General features: G+C 32.1%; 1 protein-coding gene across 1 annotated transcript; it reads right to left on the bottom strand.

Annotated features, from left to right (window-relative positions):
* Window positions 1–8,719: 8,719 nt before the first annotated feature.
* LOC149547985 (polyamine oxidase 7-like) lies at window positions 8,720–11,535 on the bottom strand. Its single transcript, XM_089792014.1, has 11 exons — window positions 11,297–11,535; window positions 10,956–11,205; window positions 10,719–10,865; window positions 10,562–10,623; window positions 10,277–10,458; window positions 10,050–10,193; window positions 9,766–9,915; window positions 9,422–9,676; window positions 9,243–9,324; window positions 9,042–9,142; window positions 8,720–8,955 (listed from the first exon to the last, which is right to left on the bottom strand). Exons 1-11 carry the CDS (start codon window positions 11,394–11,396, stop codon window positions 8,875–8,877), a joined length of 1,554 nt encoding a protein of 517 aa, XP_089648140.1. The 5' UTR covers window positions 11,397–11,535; the 3' UTR covers window positions 8,720–8,874.
* Window positions 11,536–20,250: the final 8,715 nt, after the last annotated feature.

Below are 20,250 nucleotides of genomic sequence, written 5' to 3'. Positions count from 1 at the left end.
AGGAATTATAGTAGTACTTTTAGTATGAACTACTACTATGGTTTTTGGTTTAGTCAGTTAGATACTATGCTTAATTTTGATGATGTTGTTTGTATAAAGAACTATGATCTATTTTTTGAATATGGATTTTTTTTTATGACAAGAAAAGGTATAGGATGTGTAGTGCCTTCCCCTAGTTTACATCAAATTATTATTGTCAAACTCTTTTAGGCTAGCTTATGTTTATGCTTGATGATTAGTAGCATTATTTTCTAGATTATTGGATATCATTTGCATACTTAGGTGATTTTATGATGAGACTACTTTGGTACTAGTTATTTCATGTATGCATGATTATACTTTGACGATGATGATTTACAATGATTTCAGTTATTTAATGATGTTAGTTAGATGGATTATTTGTACTTTTTTTCTATGGATACTTACCCCATACTTTCATGTGTATGGTGTGCGTGTATGTTTTCTTTATGTATGATATTTTTGTTGTTTGTAGTCACCTACTAGTCGAGATCTACATGATGTACCACTTCCTACCATTTCTTGTTTAGTTTAGAATATATGTCTTTGTACATGCATGAATTTTATGCAGATTGCAAGTTCCAAGTATTGACTTCCCTAAATTTCTAGGATCAACATTCCCTATCGCAATATCTCAATGGTAAGAGAGGGGAGATAAATTCTTGAGTCCAAATCCTATCCTTAAAAACAATTGTCCTAGAAATTTAGGACAAGTATCTGAGATGATTACCCTTCAAAAAATTTCATATGATGTAAATTCATGATTATAACCCTTGAGTTATAATTTAGTATTAATTAATTAATTTTAATTAAGCTTAGTTAACAATGAATATTCTAATAAAGTTTAAATTTATTTATTTTATTATTATTATTAATTTTGATTTTTAATAAAATTGCAATTATTTTATTAGTTAACCAATAATTATTATTTTAATAATTTAATAAATAATTATCTTTAAATTATTTTAGAATATTTTATTGTAATCCTTGAAATCTCATAAATTAAGGGTAAGTGAGCAATATGTTCAAATACAAGAATGGGTTAAGTTGTAATGGTAAAATATAAATCTCATCTACTCAAAAGCTTACATTGGAAAGAAAACTTAAACCTTACTATTAACTTAGACTGTATGTCTTCAAAATCAAACATAACTATGAAACTACACTGTTAACTATCTGTTGTCTTATGTTTTGGGTTTTGGGTTGACTTAGCTTGGACCAAATCAAGATGTTTACCAAAGGCTTAGGAGTTTTGTGTTTGTGATGTCATGATGATGATTTGATCTCGATCTTTTATACTCAACCATGGTAATGTGTCTGGTATGCTCTATGATGAGTTTGGATCTATTATTTGTTATTGCTTTCAAGTGTTCTTGTGTGAAACTGAGGTGAATGGTGTGACCTATTTGACTTAACCCAAGAGTCTTCGATTAGTTATTTTTGGATGCTTTTTAGTTGCTTGTAAAGGGTTGAGGTGTTATTATAAATTGTCTTTTGATGCTTTCCAGTCACTTGTATAAGGCTAAGGTGAAAACTATGACTCTTTTCAATTTGTACTTTAATGAGCCTAGGGTAGGTAATCTATGTGTTAAGTTGGGAAGTGGCTTGCAATGGAGGCCAAGGCCATAAAGAGGCTAACAGGAAACCCATTGTAAGTAGTTAATAAGTGAAAACACTACACTAAATGAGAGTAAAATGAACCTAATAAGAGTCTTTTCTTTACTCGCCCATGCCTCGAGTGCTAATACAGACTAGGATGAGAGTAGAGAGGACGCTTGGTTGTGACCATGCATCATTAGTATGCTCTATTGGTACGAAAGGATACTAGTGCTGCATAGAGTCACTAGGGGGGTGGAGGATTAAAAGAATAGTCAGGTAACCCTAGAGTTGGTTCGTGTGACGACACTTGCCCTTTAGCAGTATAAATTTCCTACGTGTCTTTGTTTGCCTCTAGGTTTAGATGTCAATTTATCTTGGAAGCTTTGAGTTAGATTACTTGTAGGGTTTTCCTTGACCTAGATATTGCTTTTGATTTTGGGGATTGATATCCTATTTGAGACTTGAGACTACTCCTTAGTGCAGTGGGAGGGGACCTTTTTGGGTTACCATAAGGTCAGGTGCTAGTGCTTCTTACTTTTACCATTGAGATCTGTCTATTGGTGCCATCATAGTGGTTCCTTGTTTTGCATTTCCTTTCATTCTATCTTTTTGTATTATGATGGAATATCTATATGATGGATGATTTTACTTATTGTATTGTATTTTGTTTAATGGATCCAAAAGGGTTGATGTACTCTATTTTATAAATGTATATTCTTTCATCCTTTCATACCCTGTGACATATACAATGGATGATTGTGCATTCTAAATTAATGCCAAGTGTCATTTAGAAAAAATGTATATTATTTAAATGGATTGAACTTGTAGTTATTCTATTATGTGGATGTTTTATTTATTGGACTTAATATCATATAATTTAAATGTGATTCAATGTCTTGGGATCCTTAAGGAATGCAATCTGTTACGTTTGCTTATGTATGATTGTATGTTATTGCTTTCGCTACTTTATAATTGTTGTTATATGTTATATTTTATTAAAAAAATGTTTGGGAAAATGTAGTAAAATTTTAGGTTAGTTCTTTTGGATCTGTTGGCAGGGTGTTATAGGATGAGCTATTGTTGAATGACTAATGGCTAGCCTCTAGCTTGTTTTAATCTAGGCATGACCCCCCTTTACCATGGTTTTTTTTTTAATACATAAAAAACAAAAATAATATTTAAATATTTAAAAACTAAAAATTTACTATTAAATATAAGCATTTAATAAGCTGGTTTAAATATTATGATAGAAAGTTCTAAATTTACATATTCTATTTAAGTTGATTTATATCATATAAATGTAAAGAAAATATTCTACAACAAATTTTCTACATATGATAGGTAACTTGAAATTACAATTTATAATTATTGTTCTAAATATTAGAAGTATGTTGGTGATGGTATCACTTTGTAGCTAGCCAAGAATACTTAAGTAAAATTATATGAACTTAATAATAATGCATAAACTTGTTGGGTTTCATCCACCATAGTAAACAATTGGAAGCAAAAGAAAAATGTAACAAATAAGGGTTCTCTAGGGGTAAATGGGAGTGTTAGAAAATAAATTCTTATGAGTTTCCTTTCTATTCTATGAAAAGGGTAGGGTAGGAACTAGCATTGGTCATTATTAAGGTAGGATTTCAAGTGTAGTGTCAAGCAATAAATAGCTTTCCTAAATTTTATTTATATATTAACAATTTTTTTTTTACTATAGGTGCATGTGTACTTGTACCCATACCCTTGGGATGTGTACCGCATGTTGGTAAACATACCCAAGTACTAAGTACTTAGTGGGTATCAGTATAGTACCTTATTTAAGATTCTTTTTATTTATGTTTCATTTTTTGTTTTTGTGTTTCAACTTACTATTTATCAAGTTTATTTCAATATGTAATCACCAACCAATTTGAAACATTGATACAATGATTGTATGGCATTTCAATTTTTGTTCTCAATTTGAATCAAAGATAATATTTGATAGTAACTTTATCATTCTTCCTATTTTGAAATTCTTTTCTTCTTATGTTTTTAAATTTCTTATAAAATATAAAATTATATGTATCTATAGATAGTCATACCCTTAGTTTTGCCCACCTCCCAAGTAATCAAACACCCATATCTTTGTGTAATCTTGCTTATTACTAAACTCTTTTGAAAATTGTATGGGTTAAACAACATTTATAAAACTACATATTAAAAAAAAAATTACCCATATAAGATATTTAGTCTATGTTTGAAACAAGGAAAACCAAAAAAGAGGATCACAACCTAGATACCTAAGCCCTAAATATCTACTACAAACTTTCATAACCTATAAGCTCAAACAAAACCCCTAAAAGGTAGTTACATAATTATTTGATTCTTTATCTTTTTCCAACATCCTCCAGGCTCCTCACTTGCCTAGTACACCTCAAAATATTCTATAAGAAAAATAAAAAATGTATCTTGTCTTATTTGTTTCTAATGATGGTAAACATAGACCATTTTATTTTGTATAAGATTTATAGATTTTTTTTTCCTCACTTCAACTTCTCTCTCTAGTCTAGATAGATGATGCAGGGGAAGCCCAAAAACACAAAGAAAAATAAAAGAAACTTGTAGAATGTCATTAAGTATTAAATATTTGGTAGGATTAGGAAATTGTCATGAATAAGGCATATTTTATAAGACCATGATTATTTGTCAACATTTATCAAAAGGGACATTACACTCAGAAGGTCATTTTAGTAAGTTTTGGAATGTTGCAAGTTAGAAAGTGAAAATTTGCAAAAGTTGCATGCAAAATGCAAAAGTTGCCATTTTGTAACTTTGTAACTTTTGGAATTTGAATAGTCAACTTCATCCAAAAGGCATGTGAGTGAAAATTATGGTTTGGGGGAGGTTGAAAGGATCTTGGAGAGGATGTGTTCGTTTACATACAAGTGATTGAACACAGGTGTAAAACTTTTGAGGTGATTTGGCAATAAAAGTTCTCAATATTTTTCTACAATCAGTATGCAATTTACCTTGCTAATAGTGTGTAAATAATGGTGAATTGTTTCAATTATTGTAGACAATTTTATCTTTCTTTTAGTTCAGATTTGGTTGAATTTGGTGGATTTTTCCTTGTTCAAATAGATAATATTTTGTGACATGGTCTAAAACCCCTACTTTGTTAGGGTTTTGAAACTATGTGGCCCTTTGTATGACTTCCCACAATAGGAGAGTTATGCTCACTTGGGATTTAAAAATAGAGGGAATTTTTTCATGTGTAGTTGGTTTCATGTAGAGATCTCTTGAGATGGAGGATAATAGGCCAACCCTAGTTGGGCATCTTCATGTGGCCAGCTTCTTGAATTGTACAAATTGAGTGATCACACTCCATTTAGGGTGGTTAGACAGAAAGAGTATGGTGAAATTTTATTTTGATGTTGGATAAGATCTTATGCAAGTGTTTTTTTGAAGGGATAAATTGAATCCTTGAGAGGTTCTTTAAACTTGAGACCTAATTAGGCTTAATGTCCTAATTGAATCAATACGTTTTCTTCCCTCATATCCAAGGTATAGAAACTAAGATGTTGGAATCTTGTAGAAGTACCAAAAGGGTATTTGAAATACTAATTGGTTTGGAGAGTTCTTTGGAATTTTTAGGAGTTATATGTATAATATCTTTAGGATAACCTAATCCGTATTTAGGCATGTCCTAACTAAACTTGTACAAGAGTGTTGGAATACATAGATTTTATAGGAAAGTTGTTTCCTTGTTGTTGATGGGATTTTTTTTTACATCCTACCAGCAGAGCAATAATTTTCATTGAACACTGGATGTTCAAGCAATATGTTTTGAAAGAGAGGGGAAGAAGAACTTTCCACTCCCAAGCTCCTGTAAATTGGGTCATGGTCATGCAGAGTTAGGAAAAGTTGGATGAGAAGGTGACTAATTTATAATAAGGTGGCTTGTCCTTTCTATGATTCTACTTTTTCTTGGTTAAGTATCAAGGCACTAAACATTACAAGGTAAATATCTTAGGGAGAATCAAGGGAACAAGAAAGAAAATAGCCTAAAGGGTTTAGAGATTTAATCTATCTATAGTCTACCTTTTCTACCATTATTACCAACAATACATGCTTGGATGGTAGGATTACTTAAACATGTGCTCAATCAATAAATATTACACAAATAAGTAATGCAAATGAAATTGGTATCAAAGTAAACAAAAATAATTCAATTTTATCCAATCCAAGGAAGATAACAATAACAAAGAAGAAAAGATATCACTACTTTTGAAGGTAAATGAATCACATAGCTAGCATTCCAAGATTCTTATACTCAAAACACAACATAAAAAAATAGCAATTACTGGGTGAAACAAGGATTCTTCCAAGGGAAGATGTCACCTTCGTTCTTTTGAAAATGTATTATAGTAGGGTATGGATGATAAAGTCATCAACTTCATTGACCATTCTAAAGTCATCCTTCTTCCTTCTTATAGACAAGGGTGGGAAAATAGTCCTAATTCTAATATACTAACCTACCACCTTAATTACAAATATTTAGAACCATGCACATGTAGGAGCACTTGCAACATATAATACAATTATCTTACAACAATGAAATAGATAGGAAGAGATGGGAAAATAGAAAGGGGAGCTCCCAAGAGAAATTTGATTCCAACAACGATCTTCACATTGCTTCCTCTATTATAATTAGTCAGTTATCTCCTTGAGATGTCCACTAGATGATGAGTGAATTTCGTCCTTTTGAAAATATTTAATGCATTGTGGGCACATAGGGCATGTGCAAGTGAAAAGATGTTTTTCTGTTATCATTTGTTGCCGAATTTTATTTTTTAGAGTGTGGCACCTTCCACCATAAATGGGTTAGCAAATATGATTTTGGATTTGAGGTTCTATTTGAATATTCAAGACAAGTTAAGACATAGATGCATGAAATGGGTGGAGTCAATTCAAGACTATAACTTCCCTATCAAATATAAGAAAGGACAAGCTGACAATGTAGTTGATGCATTAAGCAGAAGAGTTTTGACCATACAAGACAAGCTAACAAGATGGTAGAATGCAAGTCAAAAAGAACAATTCTTCCAACCAATATAATTTATAACCAAGATATGAAGAGTATTTATATCAACAACTTTTATTTAATGATTTATCATATGATATAATTTATTATAAATAATTTTTTAGTGTCTATACAGAACATTAATTGAACTATGTTATCTATGTAATTAGAACTCAACCATCATTTATTCTTATTCATGTCCAATGTCCAATGTCGAATATATAAGCTATAGAGTACAAGGTTTCTCTGAAGGCATTAATTCATAACACCATCAACCAATAAAACCATTTCTAATAAATAATATCATGTAAGATATAAATAATTTTTAACCAAACGGGAAACATAAACATGTCGTTTACTTAAAATTATGTAGATCAAGAACTATCAAAATTTATATCATACACAGAGAAAGTGAGACATACATATCTTATGTGACATTGTACGACTTGAAGTCCAAACAGTACAAGCACGAAGTAAACTAAATAAAAGTAAAATGCCAGTGAATATTCAAAATGTGAGAAAGGGCACCGTATATACTCTACTCGGTGGTTATCGAGATATCGATTTGTGATGAGTATCTTACGAATCTTTCAATAAAGCAAATGGCTTGGCCAATTTAAGTCGTGTTTCTTGCAAAGCCCCATCCATTCCACGCAAATATGTCTCCTGTCCAGCAGAGGGAGGCTCTCAACGACCATACCCATTGCGTCATCCAAGTTAGGCAAGTTGTTAGTTCTTACACGACCGTAGAATGTGATACACCAATGTTTGATGTATTGAACCACTTGTACATGAACCATACTGATCATGTTTTTTTTCGAAATGGAAAGTGCCTCATAACCAACTATGGAGACTTTGTATCTGTAAATAGAAAACGAACCATTTTCGCATGATATTGAATGGTTTATTTTTAGATCTAAAAAGGACTTATAGTAATAGGACACTATGTCATAAAGAAGCTGTGTACAAATCTTATTCGGGTTGTATTGCAAAATTTGAACTTGTGAACTCTTTTTTAAGAATACAAGTTCTCTACTACTTGACCAAATTAGATGTGATGATAGCTTGATCAATTCAAATCACCTCCTACAAATAAAAAGATTGTACAAAAAGATTATCTACATTCAAATTTGATAACCTACTACTTATCCCCTCTGACGAAGGAGGTTAATAGGACGATACCACTATAGTATTAATGAAATAAGAATATCCTTATGTAACTTCCATGAACACATGCTAAATCTATACAATGGCAAATTGTTCAAAGTGATATAATTTTTTTGTTAAGAATATTGTATAGGATGATGCAACTTTGTACAAACAATTTGATTAAAAATATATTTTAGAAGGTCCAAGCTTGAATGTGGTAACAAAGAAGATGATAAACTTTTCCAATCTCTATTTTTCATTCCCTTCAAGAGATGTAAGATCACTGTAGAATTTAGTGCATATTTTAAATCTCCTTCAACATTTTGTATGCTGGCTTGAAACATCAACCACCATGGATAATTTTTTTAATGTGATCTCATTTGACATTCTTATGTAATGATCCCACTCAAAAAATTTAAATAAATGAATTTAAGAACCATTTTGTACACTTATACGAGAGAGAGAGTTTTAATGTTTGAGCTAAAATAGTTTTTTCTTTTTTTCTCTATTTGAATAATGTAACAAACATCATAATTCAATTAAGGTAAAGCAAATGATAAGTAAATGTCAAACATATTTGTGTATAAGTAAACTTGTACAAGAAAGTTGTCATTCTTTAAGATTATGTCTAAACATGTGAACAACAAAAACATTGAAAAAAATAATTCAACCATCTCCATCTAATCAAAATGTACAACCTACACTCTGATAAATTTATTTGACTTCTTATTATATATAAACAACAAATTTTGTTTAGAGAAAATAATATTAGACCTTTTATCTCAATAATAAATTAAGAAATACAATGTAATATGTTAAATGGAAAATACCAACATAACATTTGATGATATTAACTCTATAACGATAAAAATCATTAGAAAGTAAAACTATAAATAAATAAAAAACGCATAAGGTACTTCAAATATTTGGAATTTGAACATTCGGACATTACAAAATGCATTAATTTCAACTGGTGCTGCAATTTGACCCCATAAGAGGGCAGCTTGGTCTGCTTATTCTGTCAATAATAGCACTCTATTACATTGAAGTCACGGTTTGCATTTCTGTGAGAGTGCGTCTTCTAAAACTTGCACTTTTCCCATCCATGCTGTCCTTTCCATCTCCATCTCCTGTTCCACATTCTTCCCATCAATTTCTTTTAATTATAGCAACATTTCACCACATATTTCATGCCTAAAATATGCAAACCACTTACCCTCTGGATATCTGCCTTACACGTTTCGTTTTGTTTATGAGATTCGGTAGCACAATGTCCCTTCTTAATGCAATCCAGCAGCTGATTAGCCGTGTCTATGCCTGCACACATTCTTCAGTTAAGGATCGGTACACCTTCAATGTGAAAAATAGGAAACCGACATATTATATGCATAGTCATAGGCAGAGACATTTGACATACCTGTAAGATAGGCACCATGAACATAACCATTATACTCCTGACTAGTATGCTCCCCGGTGAAATACACTGCCCCAACTGGTGCCTGACATCCATTATCAACAACTTTTCTTAGTGATGGATAAACAAACAATAAGTAAATTTAAAATTTGAGAGACGTGGAGAACAATTAGATGACAAACCTGCAAGCTCTCAAAGTCGTTAACAGATACGCCGATGGGCCAGTTGGAATAAGTTCCCTTGTAAAACCGATCTTGACCCCATCTCGGAATCAATATCTCCTCCATTTCGGGAATGTGATTGCCAAACATCTTTCTGAGAACGGCCATTATTTCGGCTTTGGTTTCGTGATCAGGCTGCTGCTCTATCCTCCGGGCTTCATCGTCTGTAACCGTCACCATCAGCAGATTTCCTCCCGGATACTCGTTTTCCAAATGCTGTAAAACAGGGGAAGACATTTCAATCAATCTAAATACAGGGGATTGTTTGCCTTGGTTGAAATGAGAAAAGAGGCGATCATACATACCTGCCAGAAATTGTAGTAACCACGTTTCTCGTGGGCATACATGAAGAACTCCGTGCCAGGTCCCGTTGGCCAGAACTTTGAGGGGAACTTCATGAAGATCTTGCAGTATATCACCATATCCCACTTGTATATCGCCATTAGTTTCCACAGCTGCACATACATCATAGTCAGGAACATCATTTCAGGAGTGTGATCTCTTCCACGAAAGTGTTAATGAGATTGAATCAAACCGTTTACAAGTTTCTGCCCTGTTTCAAATAAAAAACAAATATGCCCACACTCACAGGCAAGTCAGGGATAAAGTCGATGAGTTTTGTTTGAAGAACCCCAACGCTGACTGATACAATGGCATTATCTGCCGTATAAACTGAACCGTCCTCTGTTGAAACCTTCACAGCCTTGTCTGTGTATTCGATTGCTCTAACAACCTGCGCCATGTTTGGGTACATTTATATAGGGAAATCAAGAAATCTTTGATTTCATTGTTAGAGGGCAAAGGCAAAGGGCAAACCTTGTTGAGCTTCAGACGTGGGTCTGAAATGGATCCGTTTGCAGAGTGGAGAAATTCGTGGGCTAACCCATGGACAACATACTCGTAACCTCGACTGTCTGCAATAAAATACTCGTCTTCTCCAAATTCATCGAACGTTGGATTGGGCTCCACATTCTTCAAGCTTGTCACTCTCGGAGGCTCTGCAAGTTTAAACCCAAACATAAATTTGCTTATTTCATAACACCCAGTGTCAAAATGGGCTAATAGAGTAATAAACGACATGACATGGTGATCAAACCTAACCTGCAATTTCGAAGTCGTACATGAAGAAATCTATAGCCATCTCCAATGGCGTGTTGGGAACACTACATTAAAGCAATAGAAAACAATCAATCAGATCTACGATCAGTTACATGGGCTCAGTGAAAAACTAAGGCTGAGAATGAGAATCAAGCCATACTGTCCAAATGTCCTCTGTGAAGCCAAGATAGAAATGTCTTCCCCGCCGGTCTTTTGCAGCAAAGTGGACAGATTTGAACTGAAATCAGATGATAAAGAAGCCAGCTTATAAGGGCGCGCCACAACTGACTGAGGCAGAATACCTCCCCTGTATTAATTACTACCCACATCAGTAAACATTTTTCTTGATCGAATATGAGCTGATCGTATCCTTTTATCCAAATTTACAGATACTTACTCCTGAGCATAGATATTGTAGCTGAGATTGCTCCAATCGGAAAGAAAAGAACGCATCTTGTACTTTTTGGCGAGAGGCCAGATGGGATTCATTTTGGGACCGCCCACGCCCTCTACCCAGTTGGCCCCTTTCTCCACGGTATACCCTGCAACAGACTCCTTGTGCATTCTCCCCCCAATTCTATTCGTCGCTTCCAGAATCACAAAATCCTTCACTCCATTCTCAGACAATGTCTTGGCCGCCATTATTCCTGATTTCACAGAGAACAAATCTGTTAATACAAGGTTTGCTTTCATGTCTGAGAAAAATAAATGTTTAGATTCAGTAAAATGAAAGCATACCTGACATCCCTGCTCCCACTACTATTGTAGTGGTTGCATCGACATCGACAGAAGAAGAAAATATTGCAAGGATGAAGAAAACCCCAAAGAGGAACACCATTGTGATTGTTATGACCAAGAGCGGCTTCTCAGCGAATTCACTTCACTTCACATCACCTCCTGCTCAATATATACTAAATTGTGTCGCTTAGTTTCCATGAAAAGATTTATGTAGCAGATGCGCGTAAATCGTTTCGCACATGCTTCACACAGACCACGCATTATTTGTGCTCTTCTTCCAAATTCCAATTTAGATTAAAATATGCAATCAGAATTTTTCCTGTAAAAAATGTCGTTCTACACGGTCTGTGAACGGAAAGGACAGGAGGAAAACGTTGACAGTCAATGTAATTTGCACTGTAAGAATGGAAATCGGTTTATAAATTGATTAGGAAAATAAACATGTTAAGCAATCGGGTTTTTCTATGCCGGCCGAAAAAAAAAGTCATATTATATCCGAGAAACAAATATTAATTGTTTCAGAGCCTTTCAATTGAAATAAAAAATTAGAAGTAGATCATGTTCTATTCATATGTAAACGATGGTCACGAGGTAAGAATAAATTGAATAAATCACGTATCAATAAAGCTTAAGAACCATACCGATTACATAATCTATTTCCCCATTTTTTTATGAATACAAGAACAAGATTTATTTACTAGCACTTACAGCAAGGTGCAATGGTCATGTCTGTGCCTTTAGTAAGATAGGCAAATCTTTCATTATAACTTTTTTAACGATATAAGAAAACAATTAACGAAATGGAATGGAGTTAGAATATAATTAGGGTTCATATATCTTCTATCTTAGAATTAGGGTTTTTGCTAGACATAGAATTAAGATTGGGGTTAGTGGTAAGGTTGAAAGTAAAATTAGAGGGCTTCATTGTGAGGAGTATGAGTATAATTAGGATTGCAAATAGAGTCATAGTCTTAATCATATTTTACATATATTCTAATTATTATTATTATATAATAGAAACATTAAGTGGAGTACTAAGTTAATTTTAATATTAAGTCTAATCTTCACTTAAATATAACTTTGATTACAATACAATGTCCAACCCTAAAATGTACTTCTTATTTAATATTAGTTAATTTATTATTTTATACTTAAGATTAAGGATTGTAATTGATTTGATAAAAGATGGTATTCAACATATTAGTATTAAATAACACTATTAAATCTTCTTACATTTGTGAATGCAAAATAATTTATAAATAATTTAGATTTTCAACTTTTATTAAAAATATAATATTTTTTAATCAAATAACAAAATCATATATATCTTGAGAGATTTGTTATAATAGAATTATAATTATATTTTTTATCAGTAAAATCTTAAATGGCCTATCTATTATATTTTAGAATAATTTACAAAATTTGAACCTCGTTCAGAGTGGGGGGGGAAAGAACAAGGAAGAAAACCCCAATAAAGCCTAAGACATTTTATGTCCTGACAACTACCTTTGTTGTGACCAAAAGTCTTCGAAAGGGCAACCCTTTCATACATTCATTAACATGAAGATCTCTTTCCTTATTTCTTCCCATAAATAATTTTGGGAATACTTATATGCTCCTTAGAATCTGTGGACTTTGGAAGGAATACCTTCCTTGGTAAATCTGATATTTCATAGTCCTTTACTTGGGATTACATTTGACCTTATGTATGGATGGACACTTTCTTTAGAGAAAGTTGTTTTACAAAACCATATTCTGACTTGAGGCATCTTCTAGTTAACATCCTTCTTTTTGGAATCCCTGTAGCTATAGGCGATCTTTAATCTCATCATAAGAAGTTAGTCTCATACTCTATTAGCAAGTTACTTTAGAGGAAATTATAGAGATAATATCCCTAATCCTTGGAATACTTTTGTGATATGTGATAATATCCCTAATTTCAATATTTGCATGATTTTATTTCTATATGGTTTCTTACTGTGAGTTTTATTGAGAAGATTAGCTATAATTTATTTTGTAAATTGAACTTTTTTCTTATACCTTTTAACTTGTATATGTTAGTTTTATAATTTGTAATATGAGCTATAAAGAGTCTTTGGTTATTCTATATAAGTTCAATTATTTACATATTATCTTTTTATTTTAATATATCACTACTTAATTAATGGTTTCATTCCCCTGTCACTACAACATTTAGGGTCAAATTGTGACGACAGGGTAATTTGTGGGTGATTTTTATGTTTTTTTTGCAATTGTCCCCAACATTGTCGCAATACTGACATTGTGAAGCCTGCATGATTATAAAAAAATATGGCATAAATCATTATGCATTTGATTGATTGTAATATTGGAGAGTTACAAATTGAAGACACCAATGGAGAGCTATGAAGAGTGGAGATAAGCTAGATTGATGCCCCATTTTCTATGCTTGTGCCCTTGAAGGTCTTGGTGTGCCCTTGCTCTACCATTACTTTGTCATGCTTGTGCCCTTGCCTACTACATTAGGTATTTTTTGTGTTTATTATGTATTCATCTCATTTTGGTTTTGGTTTAGGTATTAGATAGCTTTTGGTTTATTTAGGGTATTCAACTCATTTTGCAAGGGATGTTGCATTTATGTTTGCTTCTCAACAAAGCATAGAAGGTGGACTAATTGTTCCAGACACATTTTAACAACCATTTGAACATGAACATTTAAGGTTAGATTCCTTTAGATAAAGCCATTTCATCATTTGATAAGATATTAACCCTGTAAATCAATCTTGGGTAGAAACCCAAAAAACATATGCCAACCTAATTTCTTAATAAACATTCTACCCAATTTATGCTTCTATGCATATTGTAATCATTGAATAACGAGAGATCTAATTCTATTCCTAATTTTATTTATTTCTTGTATTCTTGCAAACATTTTTTTCTCATTTTCCTATATAGATCCATTATTCATATTTTAGCATTAGCTACAAAATTTTGCATGTGCTACTCTCGTTGCCCATACTACTTACACGCGTAAACATCTAACTTGAATAAGATAATGTTGAAACTAAATTATTCTCCTCCATAGATGAATTTTAACTAGATGTTGTGAGATCTAATCCTCTTTTTAGATGCCTTTTCTTCAAGTGGGTATTCCACACATTTTTTTATCTCATTGTTTGTTCTTCCAGGCAGTTGTGAGGCAATGGCAGACCACTTACATAATATTCAAGAAAAAAAGTGTTAATAAATGGCATGAGTGAGGGATGGACCAAAATAATCACAAATGTAATGGGATGGGTTTGGCTTGATTGAAAGTAATGTGGGTTACATTAAAACCATGATGAAAATATCACACACTAATAATTAATTCTTAGACAAAAAGTATTATCAAAATTGACTTAGAAGAAGATATTCAGTAATGCCTATAGTTAATTAGGGTCACTCAATTGAAGTATCCAATGATGTCAAAATTTTCTAATTTCTTCTAAATAATAGTGTTGCTTAAAGCTAAGGTTACATCTTTCACCAATAAAGATGCATTCTAAGGTTCCATATTATGTTATATTTGGGCATTCAACCATAAGTGCTCAATATGGGGTATCTAATTAGGAATTTTTGTTTAGAATGTTGAATGAATCCTCTTAGAGGGCATCCTACACACCAGATATTAGTTCTTCTAAAGTTTTTCCTAAAAAAATAACATTGTATTGAAATAATAATCTTAACATTTAATCAATCATGTGACAAGACCACATGGTCCTAAAACCCATAATGTGATTGGGATTTGGATATGAAGTTTGAGGGCTTTTAACTACTGTTTATCATTGAAAAATTGTCAATAATTGAAACACCAAATTATTAAAATACTAATTATCATTGTAATGAATGTGTGTAATGACTTCTATGAAACCTTAATGGAAGAAACAATGTAAATTATTGGAGAAAGTCATCATGCATATATCTCTTTGAAAAAAAAAAGTGTGGGTGATGACTAGAACTCTCCTCAGAAGAAAAAAGAAAAGTTCAACCCAAATACCCAATTAAAATGTTTGAATGAAAGAATTTGACTTAGAATAGATTAACTTTCAATAATGCTTTGTAGAAGGAGTAGAGAAGATGGCCTATTGTAACATAACAACTTTTCCAATAGCCCAATATGTTCATCATTCTGATGGCTATCATCTCCTTATTGCCATCTATATGCAGCAATTCTTGAAAAGGAAAAATATTCTTCTAGATGTTATCCCTTCCTACATTAGTATAGTTCAGTATTAACACCAGCTATCTTGTATTAATTATGACACTAATTATGTGTTCAATAGTACAAGAGTGTGATCTTACAATTAGGGAGATGAGACCGCATATTAGCCCTACCTGGCCACCCTTAAACATCACACACTAAGGAAATAATTAAGCTTGGGAAAAACAGTCAACTTTGACTATTTAACACTTTTGGACTAGGAATGAAGCTTAGTGTGTGATGTTTAAGTTGTTTCGCCCCACCTTTAAAGAAACCTTCAAATACTGTCCATGGAAGACTAAGAGTTTAATGAACAAGGGGTTTAGACCTTTCTTTAACTGCCCTACATGTTATTCCAATTTCTATATATTAGTAGATGTTCCATGATTTCATAACCCATTATAAATATCCATTGAAAAGATAAACTATACAATGTGAAATAATCTAATTCCTTTCTTTATGTTTCTTCAAAAAAAAATATTATCCATTTATAAGACCCAGAAAAAGTTTGGGTTGCATTTTTTTCATACAATTGGTACTCCATGTTTTTATGCATGTGTGCACAACAGCAGCAGGTTGCCTATGATAATAGATGTCAATGGAGCAGCAACAAATACTCAAAAAAGCTTGGAATTTTTCTTGCTCTATTATAGATCATGATCCATAATCTAACAGATGAAAAAATAAAAGAGATAAAATTAATCCCATAGATTACTTAACCATGTATAAATAACTCACAATACTCACAATGTAATGAGTAATCAACAAGAAAGCTAGAAAGGTTACTCCCTATACAATGCTTTCTCATCTCCACTACCAAAAACACAAACATGATTTCTCATAAGAAAAGAAGATTTAAGTTTTAACATAAATATCACTAGATTCAAATGTAGAGCTTCTGGAAAATGTTGTGTATTTTGATTTCATCAAATTTTCTTAACATAGAGATGATGATCCATCATTATAATCAAATGATTGAAAATTTTGGCAAGTTAAAAAAATGTTATCAAATGAAAGGAAGAAGGTTTGGGGAAACCTTGTGAACTTGTTGTGAGACTGATTGCACCACCAAAATAACATATGTCTTAGTTGTGAAATGTTGGAGACTAAGGAAGCCTTTGACCTATTGGAGGTACACAACATTAGCTGCTTCTACCATGAATACCACTATTGTTGCATGTAAAAACATGTCTATGATGAATCCTAGCCTATAACACTCGAATGGGTTATCATCATTTAAACCTAGAGTGAGAGTCTTTAGGGAATTTATGCTAATATGCAATCAAACAAATACAAACAGGAAATTGCTTATGTATGGATGTATAGATTATTAGCTCTAAGTTGAAAATACCCAAGGATGCTTGTAATATTCTAGAAAAAAATGTTGTAGTGAAAGATAGTTGTATATACAACTCCAAATTAGTTGCGGGAGAAACCTCATCTCCAAGCATTTAGGCAAGAAGAAGCGATACAATTTCTATTGTGCCCATTGCTATATCCTTGGATATTCCCAACATTTCATATACTAGAGGAGGAACAAAACTAGAATCTATACAAACATTGAATTCCCTGACTGAATTAAATTTGGATTCTTAAAATATTATTTTTTATAATATTCCTTGCAATGATATGTTATTGGAGTAGAGAAATCAATTCAATAAATAGGTTGTCTAGATCATCTGCAAGCCTAAACATAAATCTAATTATCCTAACATAAACTTAAACCATGAATGATCCTATGGAAGTCAAACATCATATTTAGCTAAACCATGGAAATTTGGATAATAATTTTTTTTTAAAAAGCTAATACAACTAATTTTTTTTATAAATGTCAATAATAAAACTAATTGCTAGAGCCACTTTTCAAGTATGACTATTTATCTATCTAACTTTATATTCAAAGATGATATAGCAAGTAGCTTCACAATTTGAACTAGGGTAACATAGAGTCTTAGATCACGAGACAACAATATTAATGTTGACACTTGAGATATAAAACTACGCTTTCTTTGAATAGGGAAAAAAAAACTTCTAAAAGACAAATGAAAAAGTTTCTCAATTATTGGATCATGGCAGTTTATTAAGTCTAAAATGGTCTCCTTTGATAGTAGCTGAGGCTCCTCATTAATTATAACTTTTTGCATGTGACCATGTCTATTTATTTATACTTAAAAATTGCATTAGATAGGAGTGAATGCCTCAAACAAATAGGATAGTCACTAGCACTGATGTAATAATGTGGGTTTGCAAATTGTAGTTGGGCAAGAATAAGTATCTCTGGTAGTTAGTTTAGTTTAAGGGCTAGTGCTTAGTTTAGTTTAAGGACTAGTGTGGGAATGTCAGTTGAGCTCAAGAACTTTAGTTGAATTCATTTAGAAAATATATATACTCTCTAAGAGTAATCTAGAGTAATATAATGTCTAATAATTTGTATGAGAACTTAGCCACAGTCTTCCTATAACCTACCTTAATTGCAAAGTTTTCCAGTCCTAAACCTGAAAGCCAAAATATTCCATAGAATATAAATGGAGTTCACAAAGATCCAAAGTTAGACAAGAGTAGACCTACTTGCATAACTTGATTTGGTGAGAGGGGAATGTGGATATTAAGTGGGGTTAGTGATTAAATTGTAGAGAAAAAGAAACTGAATAGAATAGTACTCACATAGTCCCATCAAGGGAGGCAAACTCGCAAGATTTGCATAGCTTATGCCCTACATCAACCATGACAGATAAATACATTTAGCATATCAAAATTGAGAAACACAATCACACTAAGACACTCACACAAAGAACTTCCAACACAAAAATCTTTGATGATTCTATGAACGATCTGGACATTGAAAATCTCCACACATGGTTCATACAACAATAGAATTGAAGAATACCTTCCTTAGGAATAAAATAATTTATTTTATCAAATGATGAAATGTGTGAGGGGATATGAATGGCAGAAAGATAGTCACAATAAGTAATCAATATGAAATGGGAGTTGTGTTGATGCGGTAGATGGAGATATAAATGGAGCATATTTATAAGGGTGAGATGGGATCATTGGGTGAGAAATGTGAAGAAGAAAGAGTGATAAAAATAGATAATGCTTTGTGTTTGATCACACTCTATGATCATGAAGAAAGAGTGCTTAAGAAGAAGAAAAATGAAAAATGATAGTTTTTGTAGTTATCTTTTGTTTATTACAGACAACATATGTAGTGTTTATGCAAAATATATTTCATCTTTATATCAATTTTTCCAACTTACTTATTGGGATTCATAAAAAAAAGTATATATTTACAATAAAAAGTACTTAAATGATACTGTATGATCAAATAGTATTTATATGTTATGTGCCCTGTAGCCCATAGGCACATTTTAATGCAGTTTATTAAAGAAATACATGGTGATTTTAATGTAGTTCAGTGAAGAAATACCTTGTTCAATAATTCTACCATCTTCAAAACAATATGTGCATATATAAACATTAAGTACAACATGTCCAATATTTTTGTAGATATACACATTAATTACACCAATTTTTTCTTTCAAAAATATATGTGCAAATATAAACATTAAGTCCAACTTGTCCAATATTTTTGCAAATATACATATATTAATTACACCATTTTTTTTCTTTCAAAACCATATGTGCAGATATAAACATTAAGTGCAACATGTCCAATATTTTTGCAGATATACACATTAATTAAACCAAAATTTTCTTTCAAAACCATATGTGCAGATATAAACATTAAGTACAATATGTCCAATTTTTTTACAAATATACACATTAAGTACACCAAATTTTTGCTTTCAAAACCAACTCAATAAGGGTACAAGAATAAGTTATTCTTGTAAAGAAGGATCATGTTAGATAATACAAGGGAACTTGATCAAAATAGGGAGACAATTGCTAGATTGTTGTCTAACTTTCAAAGAGAAGGCGATGACAATGTTATTGTCCTTGCAAGATCTATAACAACTTAAAGATAAGAAGAATCAAAATAAAAACAACTAAGAGACATTTTAGGGAGAATGGTCACATTGAAGGGGGTTTTATTATCATCCATTGGTAAGTTGTTTGTTATATTTTTTTTCATACTTTAAGATATACATATAAACCACATAACGAGGGTTTGATTATCACATTGAAAGGGGGTTTGATTATCATGATTTCTTATATAGGTCAATCTCCCTAGGGTAGTACCTAATATGGACCACCACATCTCGGAGGAACATGGAGGTGTGAATATGAAGGAACATGGAGGTGTGAATATGGAGGAACACGAAGGTGTGAGTATTGAAACAGAAGATCATGATCCCATGGAAGATGACGATCATGTGCTAGAAAACACATTTGAAGATGATGGTACAAATGCATTGATACATGAAACATTTGGTACTAGTATTGTTGCTGATGATGATGATCCAACATAACAATGTCATGTATGCTAAGGTTTTTCATATAAGTCATTATATTCTATACAAGGTGAAACATGTACCATTAAGATTGCTTATACTAATGAATTATATTTTTTTTTTGTAGATTGATAGGTGAATATTTGTTACCACCATCAAATGTTCTCCCTCACTCGTATCAAGAATTATGTGCCATTATGAATCATATTGGAATGGAGTATCAAGCTATAGATGCTTATCCTAAAGATCATGTTATTTGTCATAAAGAACACAAAAAGTGCAATAGAATGTCCTGTATGACATACGAAAAGATATTGAGA

The sequence above is a fragment of the Cupressus sempervirens genome, chromosome 7 (genome assembly GCF_028749045.1).
Source record: "Cupressus sempervirens isolate cs-2001-9-10 chromosome 7, ASM2874904v1, whole genome shotgun sequence".
NCBI lineage: Eukaryota > Viridiplantae > Streptophyta > Pinopsida > Cupressales > Cupressaceae > Cupressus > Cupressus sempervirens.
Note: the sequence above shows the minus strand (reverse complement) of the source record. Positions and strands in the feature narration are given on the sequence as shown.

What these genes read in the sequence shown, in the direction of transcription:
- LOC149547985 (XM_089792014.1), bottom strand. Translation starts at nt 11,396, where the DNA reads ATGGTGTTCCTCTTTGGGGTTTTCTTCATCCTTGCAATATTTTCTTCT. An exon ending in CACGTCTGAAGCTCAACAAG is followed by an intron (nt 10,194 to 10,276) that starts GTTTGCCCTTTG and finishes AACATGGCGCAG; the next exon opens with GTTGTTAGAGCAATCGAATA. An exon ending in GTAAGGCAGATATCCAGAGG is followed by an intron (nt 8,956 to 9,041) that starts GTAAGTGGTTTG and finishes AATGTGGAACAG; the next exon opens with GAGATGGAGATGGAAAGGAC.